This window comes from Dendropsophus ebraccatus, chromosome 8 (genome assembly GCF_027789765.1).
Source record: "Dendropsophus ebraccatus isolate aDenEbr1 chromosome 8, aDenEbr1.pat, whole genome shotgun sequence".
In the NCBI taxonomy this organism is placed as follows: domain Eukaryota; kingdom Metazoa; phylum Chordata; class Amphibia; order Anura; family Hylidae; genus Dendropsophus; species Dendropsophus ebraccatus.
Genome location: NC_091461.1, coordinates 48,313,764 through 48,327,584, shown reverse-complemented (window position 1 = coordinate 48,327,584; position 13,821 = coordinate 48,313,764). Strand labels below are relative to the sequence as shown.

The 13,821-nt window shown below is 38.1% G+C and overlaps 1 protein-coding gene across 1 annotated transcript in view; it reads right to left on the bottom strand.

Annotated features, from left to right (window-relative positions):
- The window catches only part of PCDH15 (protocadherin related 15), a 796,162-nt gene that overhangs the window by 703,184 nt on the left and 79,157 nt on the right, over nucleotides 1-13,821 (bottom strand). Inside the window, exon 3 of the mRNA XM_069981835.1 lies at nucleotides 1,909-2,069. Within this exon, the coding sequence (XP_069837936.1) occupies nucleotides 1,909-2,069 (161 nt within the window). The remainder of the gene's footprint in view (nucleotides 1-1,908; nucleotides 2,070-13,821) is intronic.

Genomic DNA, 13,821 nt, shown 5'->3' with positions numbered 1-13,821 from the left:
AGTATTGATTTAGCTCTGGAAATGATATATGAGCTACATCTTTAGCTTAGTCTCAAACCTCATCAGTTCCAATAGGGTTATCTAAAGGTTATTCAATTTCTACCTGTTGAGGAGCTGAAGCGCTAGAATACAAGACAGTTATTTCTCTATGTAAGTCTGATTTCCATTGAATGAATCGATGTCTATATACTGTGTCAGTTACCATTAATACAGATTGAATTCTATGACGTCATTCTGAAGTCCCACTCGGCCAATTAGTGCGCTGTCCCACCGCAGCAACTGATTGGCTTAGTAGGAAGTCAGGATGCTGGGAGCCCCGGAAGCAAGCCAGAGCTTGAACCGGTAAAGTATATACCAGGCTGCCGAAGGTTAGGGGGCGGTATTTACATACTAACAGCAAAATAAAAATTAATGTAATCCTATTTAAAAGGAGAGATGGGGAATCACAGTGGATTTTGTGAAATTCGCTGCAATTCCGTTATGTGTAAACCCACTCTTAATGTAAATTTTATCTATGTTTAATTCTAAAGCTTGCTTTACATAATAGATTTGTTATAATAATATCACATGTATACTTTGCAGTAGTTGGGGGTTGTACTCAAGCCCTATGTTGGTATATTTTTATCGCAACCATGTGCCTTACAGTATAACATTAGCAAGGGCCTTTAGCATGACACACATTAATATAAACTTCCTCTTCTAGTGATGGACATAAAGTACAATGGTTTTGTCTTCCGTTTTTTATCATTATTATTTTTTTTTATAGATGCTTAATAAACATTGGATTTTATGCATGAGTGTCAGCTACATTTTTTTAATAGTTCAAGTTTGGGATTCATGTCATGCACCCTAAATTAGTGCAGGTGATCTGACTAATTTGCCTTGTTTATGGATTCACATAGTCTGGCCTCCCCTTACTGCAATGACGGTTGCTGATACATTATTCTAGTTTGGGGTTACTAATTGGCCTTTGGGCGTGGCTTAGGTGAAGAGTCTATTGAATTTAATAGTAAAAACGGTGGAAAAAGAAAAACTGTGTGTGAACAACTAATAAAAAAAATGTCCACTGTTTGCAAAAGACGTCCGGAAATAATCATCATGTTCATTATTTTGACGTTTGCGGTAAAAACTTCAGTTATTCAAGACATTGTGTGCATTGGACCTCCGTCTTCCCATTGACTTCAATGCATTGCCATTACAGTCACTTAAATCGCGGCAATAACGGGCCTTTTTTATATATCAAATTTGGCCGCCTTTTCTCAATTTTTGACATTGTGTGAAAGGGTGGTAGTATGCGATTCTGAGAAAAATGAGGCAAAATGGCATATATTTAACTGTAAGCTACTGCAATCTCAAATGCAAGTATAGGTGAAATCCACCTGTGCTCACCTGTATTTGCGCGGCACCACATATTATATGATAAGCTATAGCTTAAGTCATGTGTCACACTACTGCCCAACATCAAGTAGAGAATTGGGACAGCACTCCTGATTGGGGCTGCACCACAAGTCAAAGCCACAGACAAGTGAATTCCCCGGAATTCTAAATAAGGTGTACTTCTGTGATTTTCGTTGGTTTTTCTGTAATGCTATAATTATTCATCATGTGTGTCACTTTGAAGACAGGATAAAAAAAAACTTGAGAAGTTTTTCCCTTCCCACCAATGAATACAAGTAATGAACATCAAGTAGCATAACTAGAATATAATAGATATTAGTAGCACTACATTTTGGTTGGATGAAGAAGGTCCAGGCAGGACTAAAACATTGTGGTAATTTTCTACTTATAACTTTATTCTAGTGTTGTAGAATTAATCATTGTACACTACCAAGCAGCTGCAAAGTGTGAACCCCGGCCTAGAACTGTGATGACTTCACAACAATTAAAGAATAAAAGAAAAAAACTTACATCTCTATCCAAGACTCGCCCGGTGCTGTTGAGATATAATGTCTGTTTAATGGGATCTAGAATCACCCAGTAATCTAAGTTTTCTATCAAGGTAAGTTGTATTGTAGGAAAAAGGCCTCCAGCAGTCCCTTTGATTTGCATATTGTCCACAATTATTGTACCTATAAAGAAAACAAAAACAATGCAATTACATAAACAGATATTCCCCTATTATTTCACAGGTTATATAATGTTAGTCAGTAAATCAGGTTTCACCACAGGAGTTCATTGTATGACATATTCTCATAATCTGTTGGGGGGGGGGGCATGGAGACTGGACATAAGAAACACTGAATTATTCTATTTCTTTAAATACCTTACAAATGTTCAATTGGCACAACGTCTACAAAAGTTTAAAAAGACATCTATTATTGCAGTGATTTAACTGACTGCAATGCAATGCAATGAAGTCAATGCAATGATGGACGTCCAATGCACACGGTGTATAACATGATGAATGTTATCAGCGCGGACGTGAAAATATTGATCATGTCAATTATTTTCGGATGTCTTTTGCAAACAACGGACATTATTTTGTGTTGTTAACACACAGTTTTTCTTTTTTCACCGTCCTTTCACCATTTATAATAAAATGTAATAATTTACCAGCAGCTGTTATTGCACTTACGGGTGGTCAATCATAAAAATAACGGACATAATTTCAAAATTTATAAACGACGGACAAGAAAAAATCGTTGTGGGAACATAGTCATATACTGTAATAGAGGTATTTAAATCAGAGGTAGGATCCAAATCTATTAGATATTTATTATATTATCTTAGGATATACTATAATTGTATGTGATGTGGGTATTCTTATAGTAATAGTGTAATAAACACTGAGCGGGCAGACAGCGGGAATCATTGCCGAGGGTTCGGGTTCGTACGAACCTGAACCGAACTCGGTTCGGACCATCCCTAACTGAAACTCTTAGTACTTCCACTTTCATATGAAAGTGTACATAAGTTTTTTCATGCATGCAACACAGATCACTTGACAAAAAATACTGAATGCTTAAATAAAATGACAAACAAAATACATTGACATTTAATAAACTCATATAAAATGACAGCAAAATTAAAAATAGGCAAGGTCAAATAACATGCATGTTCAACCAAGGGCGTAAAATCATCAACAATTAATGTATGTCTTCAAATCATTTCTTGTGGAAACCCAGTAATTGGCGTGAAGTTTAAATTAAAGATGTTTGTCAAAATGGAAATGTTCTCTATCTAATTAGTGTCCACGGTATCAGCATAAATAGTATAAATAGCCATTATACCAGGCCTAGAAATAAGAACTAATTGGAACAAATAAAAACTAAAAAGCATGTCTCTTGTTGTGTGTAATATAAACTTTGCTTAAGGGTGCGTTCACACCTACAGGATCTGCAGCAGATCTGCAGCAGATTTGATGCTGTGTTCAGTTATTTAAATGAAATCTGCTGCAGAAAATCAGCTGCAGATCCTGTAGGTGTGAACGCACCATAAAGGTGTTTTTTTTCACGTCACACCATTAGGATAATATTGTTAGAGATGAGCACATGAGTTTGTTTGCATACTGTAAAATGTAATAAATTTTAATACCACACACAACCTGGGGATAGGGGGGGTGCTGTTTTTGCAAAAAAAAGTAGATGTGTTTTTTTTTTTTTTTCAATCCTGACAATCCCCTTTAACACAAACAAGAGGAAAACTTGAGGAAGTTTATATGGGAAGGTTTTTCTAGTTTTGATGATTTGTTTAGGGTATTTCAGGACAACCTATTTCTATGACTGGAGCATGACGATGTACCCCTTTTCATGCCACTGTTTAGATAAATGCAGTTGGTATGTAATCAGCCTGTGATTCCTGTTTAAATGCTGTTGCTATACTGCAATAAAATGTTTATTAAAAAAAACTAAACAAAACACAAAGCAGTGACACCTTTGTGACACTTTCATCCTGGAATAAATATCACAGAGCACCGCCAAAGGTACGTATCCAATGCTCCTGAGATTGGCATCTAGAAAATGGCGGAACAAATATATGCATATCCTTGCTGTCAGTCCTACTTTTAGCATCTGCACTAATCAGCTGACTTAGGGGGTGCTGGCAAGCAAAAGCAATGGGTGAGCAATGGAGATGAGTGAATAATCATAGGCTGTATACAGGTTTTCCAGGACTCCCCTATGGCTGCATCCAACACTGGTAATGAAATGACAAGCGTTTAGGTGCAGATGAACTCGAGCGCACGTGAGGTTCCCTCATCTGAAGTAAGCATTGCAGCTTCTGCGGTGTTTCCTTTAGCTGCAAGTCCAGTCATATTTGCATACAGTTTAGGGGTATGTTCACACACTGCATTAACAATGTCCACTGATTGACACAGCCATCATTTGCCATGTAAAACAATGGGCACTTTCGTTGATACCGCCATATCGGCTGTAGGAACATTATTTTATTTTATTTGGATTGAGGACACATTTAGGGTTTCCTGCAATCCAATTAACCATTGCAGTCCATGCAATGTACGTCTGTCAGAGCAGCCAGACATTGTGTGGACAGAGCGAGAACAACGGCCATTGTTCCTGCATTAGCAGCTGCAATTAATTGACATGCCAATTATTTGCATGGCCGTAGGGAGAACAACAGCTGTTGTCAGTGCGGCATGCGCACGGAACGGGCAGCATTGCATTGACTTCAATGCAATGCCACCCAGGCTGTAAATAAAGTTTGCTGTTTTCATGGCAAAAAGCAGCCATTCTTTAAAAAAAAAAAAAAAATGCAGTGTGTGAACATACCCCAAAGCAGAAAAATATTGGCGAGAGCTGGTCCCTAGGATTATTTATTTGGCACCTTCTCTTTTCTAGGGACCATAATGTGCGATTCACTTATGATTTCTAGGTGCCAGTAGTTGACGTCTTGACCGATATATTAAATGCTCTGGATAAAATACAAAAGCAGCCCCAAATTCAGGTAGATTAATAAAAAAAAATACAAGAAGGTTAGAGGCTACTATAAAGTAGCTTTATGAAATTACTTTCCAACCTTACAAGGATGAAACTAGAAGACCTTTGTTCAAGGCTGAATGAACTTTTTCTTGATTTATATTTGTTGGCTCAATCGGTAACTCCTTGACTGAACCAGGTGAAGGGCAAAGCCAATGAAGCAGCTTCCTTCTACTGTAATTTTCTTTATAAGACTAGATTGTATGTGTTTGGTTTAAATACATACAGAAAAAAAAAATGAACTATTTAACACCTTAATGTTACCAGTATAACAATAAAACAAGAATACAAACAGCAAATATAATTCAGCTTTCCAAAATGCCATCTAGTCTGCAACCATCTTAGCACTAGATAACATTATCTACTGGTACAGCTTTAAATAACTTCTTTGAAACACTTGTTACGAAGCTTGCTCTTTCTTTTATCTGTGAATTCTTATTTCTTTTCATCTCAAGGGATGACCCTGTGCTTTGTGTACAGGATAAAGTAATTTGAATTGCAGAAATAAAAGTGAACAATTTAGGAAAATTGGAAATGCTGAGCAATACGAAATGATCTTAAATAAAGAACCTTGCACTTGCTGTAAATTTTAGCTTCATATTTACTATTGAAATATGTGCATTTTTTTTTTAAATTGCCTGAAAGTCTGATGCCTAATGTGCAAATGATCACTGCCTAGAACACACATTCTAATGAGGAGCAGACATCTCCCTGTAGGTTTAATACTGCATGTAGACCTGTTATTCCAAAAAATTATGCTACTGTCTAGCCTAGCAAGAATAAATAATACATTAGTTTGAGTATAAATTATAGAAACTTACATAATGAAAATATACTCTAGAAAACCCTGAGTAACATGTGTGCATTAACCCTTTGAGGACCAGGCCCAAAATGACCCAGTGGACCGCGCAAATTTTGATCTTTGCACTTTCATTTTTCCCTCCCCCCCTTCTAAGAGCTCTAGCACTCTCAGTTTTCTATCTACAAGCCATGTAATGGCTTATTTGTTACAGGAATAGTTGCACTGTGCAATGGCGTCTTTCATTTTACCATAACATGTATGATGGAATTCCAAATATATTATTTATTAAGATATAAATAGGTGAAATCGTAAAAAAGAATGCAATATGGTAACGTTTGGGGGGTTCCTGTGTCTACGTAATGCACTATGTGGTAAAAGCGACATGATACTATTATACTATAGGTCAGTCTGAACACAAATATATGCAGGTTTACACAGATTTTCTAATGTTATATATTTTTTTAATGAAATCCTTTTTTTTGGCAATTAAATATTAATAAAATGGGCCTATTGTGATGCTTATAACGGTTTTATTTTTTTACCTATGGGGCTGTATGGGGTGTAATTTTTTCCGCCATGATCTCTAGTTTTTAATAATACCATACTTGTGAAGATCGGACGTTTTGATCACTTTTTATTTATTTATTTTTTTATATAAAATGTAACATAAAATTGGTAATCCGCGCACTTTTTTCCCTCTTTTCGTGTACGCCGTTCACAATGACGCTTGTTATAGTTTAATAGATCGGACAATTATGCACGCTACGGTATATTATATGTTTATCTATTTTTATATGTTTTATTTGTATAATGGGAAATGGGGGGTGATTTAAACTTTTATTGGGGGAGGGGTTTTGGGGTTGTGTGTTAGTGATTTTAACTTTTTTTTTTATACATTTGAAGTCCCTTTGGGGGACTTGTACATACATTACTTTGATTTCTACACTGATCATTGCTATGCCATAGGCATAGCATTGATCTGTGTTATCTGCGATCTGCTCATTGAGCCTGCCCACAGTCCTGATCGCTAAGTGACAGGGGACTCCCCCTGTCACTTACACTTAAATGCTGCGGCCGTTTAAGGGTGGATCGCTGCAGCGTGTCATTACCGGTGAGGTCCCGGCTGCTGATTGCAGCTGGCCCCCACCTGCTATGCAAAACCCCTGCATGAAATCCTATAGAAGTCAACCTCTAAGTTATAAAGCATCATATTAGACCCATGAGAGTGAATTCTTTAATGTGTACTTATTATTTCATGCCAGCGGAAGGATATGCTGTAATAATCCTGCCAATGAGCTGTCTGTCCTGGTGTGCTCTGGAGACAGTTTTTCCAGAAGGGCCGTTCAATGAACATAGTCAACGATGCCTCCGGGAGAACTTTGTGGTGGTGGCACTGGAACAGACAGTGCACTGGCAGGTTTTTACAGCATATTGTGTTGCCAGAATGAAATGATAGGTACCCATTAAGAAGTTATCAAGGTTTATAGCTGATTTCCAGAAACAGCGCCACGTTTGACCCAGTTTGTTTATGGTATTGTAGCTTAGTTCCATCGAAATTGAGGAAGTCAAGTTGAAATATTACACTCAACCTCAGGACAGTTTTTTTTTAAATCTGGATAACACCTTTAAGACCACTGACGCCTTTCAAAAGGGATGTTTCAAATACTTATTTTGTACTTATAGTGCAAAAAATATTTTTATTAAAGGCAGTTATTAAAAATTGTGCGTGTTTTAGCTGCTACAGATCTACAGTGCAGCGTATTCCCACTTTACTGTGTCCAACACTGAAAGTCATTCAGAAAGTGATTCTATGTATCCTCTGTTTTTCAGAGTAGCAGCTAGAATTCTATTTTCCATCCATTTTTGGCAGCTGGTTGTCTAGGTTTCTGACCACATCTCTGCGCTAAAAGCAGCGGTCTAGCTGCTATATTTATATATATATATATATATATATATATATATATATATATATTACACAGTATGCTATATCTTTATAAATGTACAATATATCTTTGTATGGTCCAGCTAGAGCACTGATTTTAGAGCAAAAAAGTGGCCAGTGACCTACACAACCAACTGTCAACAATGGGAGCATGGATACAAGTTTATCAATAGTAGCTGAGATGGAAGTACCCCTTTAATTAAAAAAAAAACACAAGAACTATTCCTTATCTCAGAAAAAAAAGCTCTAAAGTGTTGGTTACTAAGTTTCTCACTTCCCCTAACAACAGGCAGTGGACAGTAGCACAGAGAATAGGAGTGGACATAAAAAGTGGGGGCAGGACTTACTGAATCAAGTACTATACTGGGAAAATAGACACTCGCTCTTTTTTCTTACTATCAATAACATTCTGGGCACCTGAAAATGTCTATGTTATTACTATGTACACAGTGCTGCCTCCAGAATTTAATCATTTACCTCCTTTTAGCTTGTAAATAGAGATGAGCGAAGCAGATTTGTTTTGCTTTGTATTTAGCAAAACTGATCTGCGATCATATCCCTCAGGCTGCCTGATCCATGCAGAGGGAGGGTATAGGCTGTATCCATGTTTTCCAGGTATTTTCCAGATAGTCCCTGGGCGCAGGGCCGTATTTACCACTCGGCACCCGTGGTCCGATGCCTAGGGGGGCAGCACCAGGTAGCACCTCCCCTTCAGACTTGCCAGTAAATCTGGTGTATTTTCAAGGTGGTGGGGGTATGCATGTGGCGGAAACCACACTGTCATTTCTTCCCCACTAGTCATGAGCTGTTACCAGGATTGTTGACCATACACCTATTGGTTACCGCATGAGTGTCTGGTATCTGCTGCATGTGGTGACGTACAGTAAATGTGTGAACGTAGCCTAAGACTGATCAGATATCAATGTGATGAGGAGTGAACATGGGGCGTCTTCAGGTTCAGTGCCTAGGGCAGTAGCAGCTGTTAATACAGCCCTGCCTGGGCGGTATCCTTCCACTGCATGGAGCAAGCTGCCTGAGAAATAAAAGTGCAGATCTGGTTCCCTCATCTCTACTCAGGGCTATTATAGGACATTTAGACTGATAGAGGACCATGTTGGTGGCATTCTCTTTATTATTGTTTGGTGAATGTCTACACAAGAAAAATTGCATTGTAAGCATACAAGAGAACTGTAACAGACCTGGAAGGCAAAACTAAAAATGTAAAAGGTTCAACCTTTGGTGTAGGGCCAACTCTCTTCTGTGTAGATCTGTGTGTAAGTAAATAAAAGTTTTTGCAGTCATTCTCCTATTAAGTCAAACAATATTACTGATACATCATGTAAAAATATGTTTAACACTAACATCTAATTTAATCTTACCTTCTTGTGATATCACACATACATTATTAATATCAGAACACAATATACCAAGAGTTGAAAGGTTCAATTAAAATGTAGTTTTTTAACCAAATAAATCATTAATTAAGAATGCTTTATAAAGATACTCAACGGTTCATGCAAAAGCCAATGGTGCACTTTAAAGTGCAAAACAAGCTTTAGGCAACCGAGCAAGGTGAAAAAAAGAAGTGAATATAATAATAAGCTTTACTGAATCTGCAGGGTGAGACTAAAATGCGTTTACTGATTTAATGGCATGCCTGGCAGGGCTCTATTGTCATAGCACTGTAGTGGTGTAGTTGTACGAGTCTACCAATAGAGCGGTTAAGGCGGCAAGCATATTAGACAAGGCGTACATTCATGGGGAAATGATTTATGTGATCGTACACTGTGTGAACAGTTCAATGATCATTGACAAGGATTAATACTATTGTTCTCTGTCAACTTTAGAAACCATTAGAGAGATCATTTTGAGCAACAAGACACATCTCATAGTAAAAAAAAAAAAAAAAAAAGCACAGGGTTTAGAGCCAAGAATCCTGTCAAATGTTCTGTGTAGTCAGTAACTCAGTCATTGTACGTTTCAAACAGCAGAAATAGTATAAAGCTTCACTCCCATTCACCCATTTCACGTTATCTGTCTTAAAAATGTTATGTGTGGTGTCAAAATACTACAAAATACATGATAAATTAAAGAAAAAAATAATGCAAAAAGGAAAAAGTAAAATATTGTATACCTGTAGGTCAGACACTGTCTTAAACCCAGCATCAGACTGCACAAAAGGGGCAAAGGGTATACATAAGTATATTAAACATGATATTTTTTTTTAGCATAAGGGGACATACAGTGGTTAGAAGTGGCTGCCCTTGTTGAGTTGATCAAAATTGCACAAAGACAAATTTAACTTTGGTACAGTTCTGTGCCATTAGTTTCCAACCAGTGGCTCTACAGCTGTTGTGATATTACATGTCAGTATGCTATTGCAGCATGCTGGGAGTTGTAGTTTTAGAACAACTAGAGAGCTACTGGTTAAAAAAACAAACACATAAAGTGGTACCTCGGTTTTTAATTTGCTTGAAACTCAAAAAGTAGTTTCAAGGAAAGTTTGCTTTGGTTCTCAAACTCTTGCTCGGTTCTCAAACACTTTTTTGGCACCCATTCTTGAAGTACTCAGTATCTGAAATTTTTTGCGAGCGTGGATGGTTCTACCTGGTGGGTTTAGCACTGGTGAGGCTTCACATACAGTATGATACTGTATACTGTATATGTTCACACATCTTTTTTTTTTTTAGTAAAGAACGGACACTGATTGCAATTGCCTCAGCGTCCGTTCTTTACTGCCGGGGCATCATTGCATTGAAGTCAATGCAATGCCACCCGCTGTGGTCATACATCATTATTCTAATGCCGATCTTTAGAACGGGCATTAGAATAATGTGCCTGTCAATTACTGGATAGCGTCCGCAAACATTAGCTGTTTACACAACGCAATGTGCAGTGGCGGCTGCACATTAAATTGAAGTGAATGGCTAATTGATTTGCGGGCACACCTGACGGTGCCTGAAAATCAACTGTGAAAAAATAATGTTCCTGCAGCCGATACGGAGGTATCGGCTGCAGGAACGGGCTAATTGGAGCCCGGCGACCAGCTGTTTGACATAGCAAAGGACGCTGTTAAACCATGTGTGAACATAGCTTAAGACTGCTAGAGTGAATATACAGTACAGTAGTAGTACAGTCAGTGCACCACCATCTCCCATCCTGTACAGTACTGTACAAGGTTGCTGGAGTGCATACACAAAATAGTAGTAGTACAGTCAGTGCACTGCCATCTCCCATCCTGTACTGTATAAGACTGCTGGAGTGCATATACAGTACAGTGGTTGTACAGGCAGTGCACCACCATCTTCCATCCTTTACTGTATAAGACTGCTGGAGTGCATATACAGTACAGTGGTTGTACAGGCAGTGCACCACCATCTCCCATACTTTACAGTGCTGGGGTGGAGTGTACTAAACAGTAAAGGATGAGGGAGCAGTTAGTGACTACTGTACTATAATGGCTGGTTTTGTAGAGTGTTTATAATGTACTTGTGTATAATGTACTGAAAAGTATAGTGCTGTTCTGTACTGTAGAAATTAAACTGGGCACTTATCAATGTAATATATGGACACTGTAGGTAATTATTGGTTGGTTCTGGAACCAACTAAACACATATTGACATTATTTTCTATGGTTTTGTTCCTGGTGAAATCTTACATGTTTAGGCTCTCTACCAAACACTCTGGATCTAAGAGTCCTGACTCATTTTTAACAGGTCTTTGCTGTCTAAGGCAAATTACTGTTGCAGCTAGTTATTGGCTGAGCAGGCATTTCCTATGTTTTGAGGTAGGCACAAGGAAGTTGGTGACTACTTTTTTTTTTTTAACCTCCTGGGTTATATGACTTTCTTTATCCATCGGAGATGCTAGAAACAGTCAAACACTGTACTTCCACCACTGTATTTCCGCCACTTCTTTAGAGAATAAATGGAGTGGCACCATGCATGGGCAACCCACCACTCCATTCTAACAGAAGACTGGGGTTCTCATTCAGGTACTTTTTTCCCTATGCAGTAGATAGGGAATAATATGTCCACAACCCCCTTAGGCCTTTCACAGCATCATATCCACCACATACAGCTAGGGTCAATAAACCCATTGTAGCTGCAGGATATTAATGGATCCAAATATTATTTTAATCCCAATATTGAGTTGACTTTTTCAAAGATCTTGTGGAATTGTCTGAGCGGTGTTCTTATTCAATTAGACAGTAGAACAAAAATGACAAAACTTGTTTTGGGGACTTCTTTCTGAAACTAGAGATGAAACATCTAAAAAGGATTTTGAAAAAAGACCAAGACTATTACACTCCATATGTTATAGCATTACCTTATCCTGTTATCCTGTCGATATTCTCTAATTACTGTAAGTATTGTATCAATCGACGCAGCAGTTTAATGGGCAACAGATTACAACCTTATGTCTCTCGAGTAAATTTATCTACATTATATACTGAAAATCGAGCTCATATGGACCCTCTGTAATCCCTTACAATGAGTAGAATTACAGGAGGCATTAGTCACTATGGCTACAAATAATACCACAAGCTTAAATGGCTTTTCAACAAAGGTGTTCAGAAATTTAGAGATGTGGTCTTACCTTCCCTGTTAAGAGTTTTTAAGAAGGTGGTTATGAAAGGTACTTAAAATTTTTGTTCCAAAGCCTAGAAGCCCTCAATTCTTGAATTAAACAGGCCAATACCTCCACACAAAGTTATAACAACTAAGCACAGCTTTATAGGCAAGATAGGCTATTGATGATCTACAGTCAGAAAGGAGTCAAAAGCAGTTGGCTCTGTTCCCTGTGTGGCGGTGGCACCAGAATATTGCCATATAAAGTGATCAGGAGCCAAAGCCGGAGTTCACCAGCAGTGGTACAATCTATTTACCGTGCTCTTCGCATTCATTACAGATTTGGCCTTATCATTCAGGTGTCATAGATTAAAAAAAAAAAAAAAAAAAGATTTTGACCATAACTCCTACTTTTTCTGTGTAGGATAGCTCTAAAGCTTATGAGTCATCTCCTCAACATCCTCAGCAGTGGTCAGATATCTTCCTATAAGACTATTTTTACACAACATATATTTTCATAGGAACATATATTTTCACGGAACAGTCGGTGTCTTACGCCATGTGAACAAGGCCTTACAATGAATATGGGAAGTTTTGTGGGGAGTTCTGATGCGGGCGCGCACGGATGAGCCCGCATCAGAACTCTGTGGGGCTAAAGATCATTCGGCCGGTACTGCAGTAGAGGTCGGGAGGATCTTTTCAGAGACCGTCCATTCCGTAACCTGGCCAGGTCACTGAACGGCCGATCTCTGACATAGAGTAAACATAGTCTAAAAGTGGAAAGAACATACCCAACTCCATTCATGTCTACACTCTTTGATGCTGCACATACATATGATGGGAGTGCCCTAGCGACGTCCACCACCTGTCCTTCTTTTAGTTAATGGGTGCATAAGTTAGGTGATAATAAAAGTATGGAAGACTTGATCAGTAAAGAGCATGGGTAAAGAGATAGGTTCCTTAGGTCTGATTTTCCTGGCAATAGTTTGTAGAGCATACTTTAGTACTGTATATAGAGCATACATCTTTATGAGATATAGTAGTGGCTGGCATCCATTTTTTTCTATTTTTCTCTTTCCATCTGTTTCCTTCTTCTATTGTGTTATATGCCAATGACTTCTATTGGACTTCCAGTTCATCGATGGACCCTTTGCTACTCATTGCCATTGACAGTAGTAGTTAAAAATAACCTAGTTAAAATGGTAGATGTCTCCACTGACATGTTTTATTAAACACTCATGTAAATCCTTTTAAAAAAATGAATCCTTCTTTCACAAACATAGTGAGGTCTTGCTCATATTATATTAGAACACAGTTAAGGTAAAGGAGGAGGAGGCTGAGATGCAACCAATCCATTGACATGACATCTGAGCTTTAACATCTAAGATGTTCGAAATTAAAGTGCAAAGGAAAAGACCTGGACAGTTTTTTGATACACATAGGCAGCATGAAGAATTAGAGGCCTATACATTCAGAGACTACAGTGTGTGCATTTACACTTGTAAGTGCCGCTTCACTTTGGCTGCCTGGGAAAGCTGTATCCAGTCCTGTGAAACTTGGACAAGCTTCCCA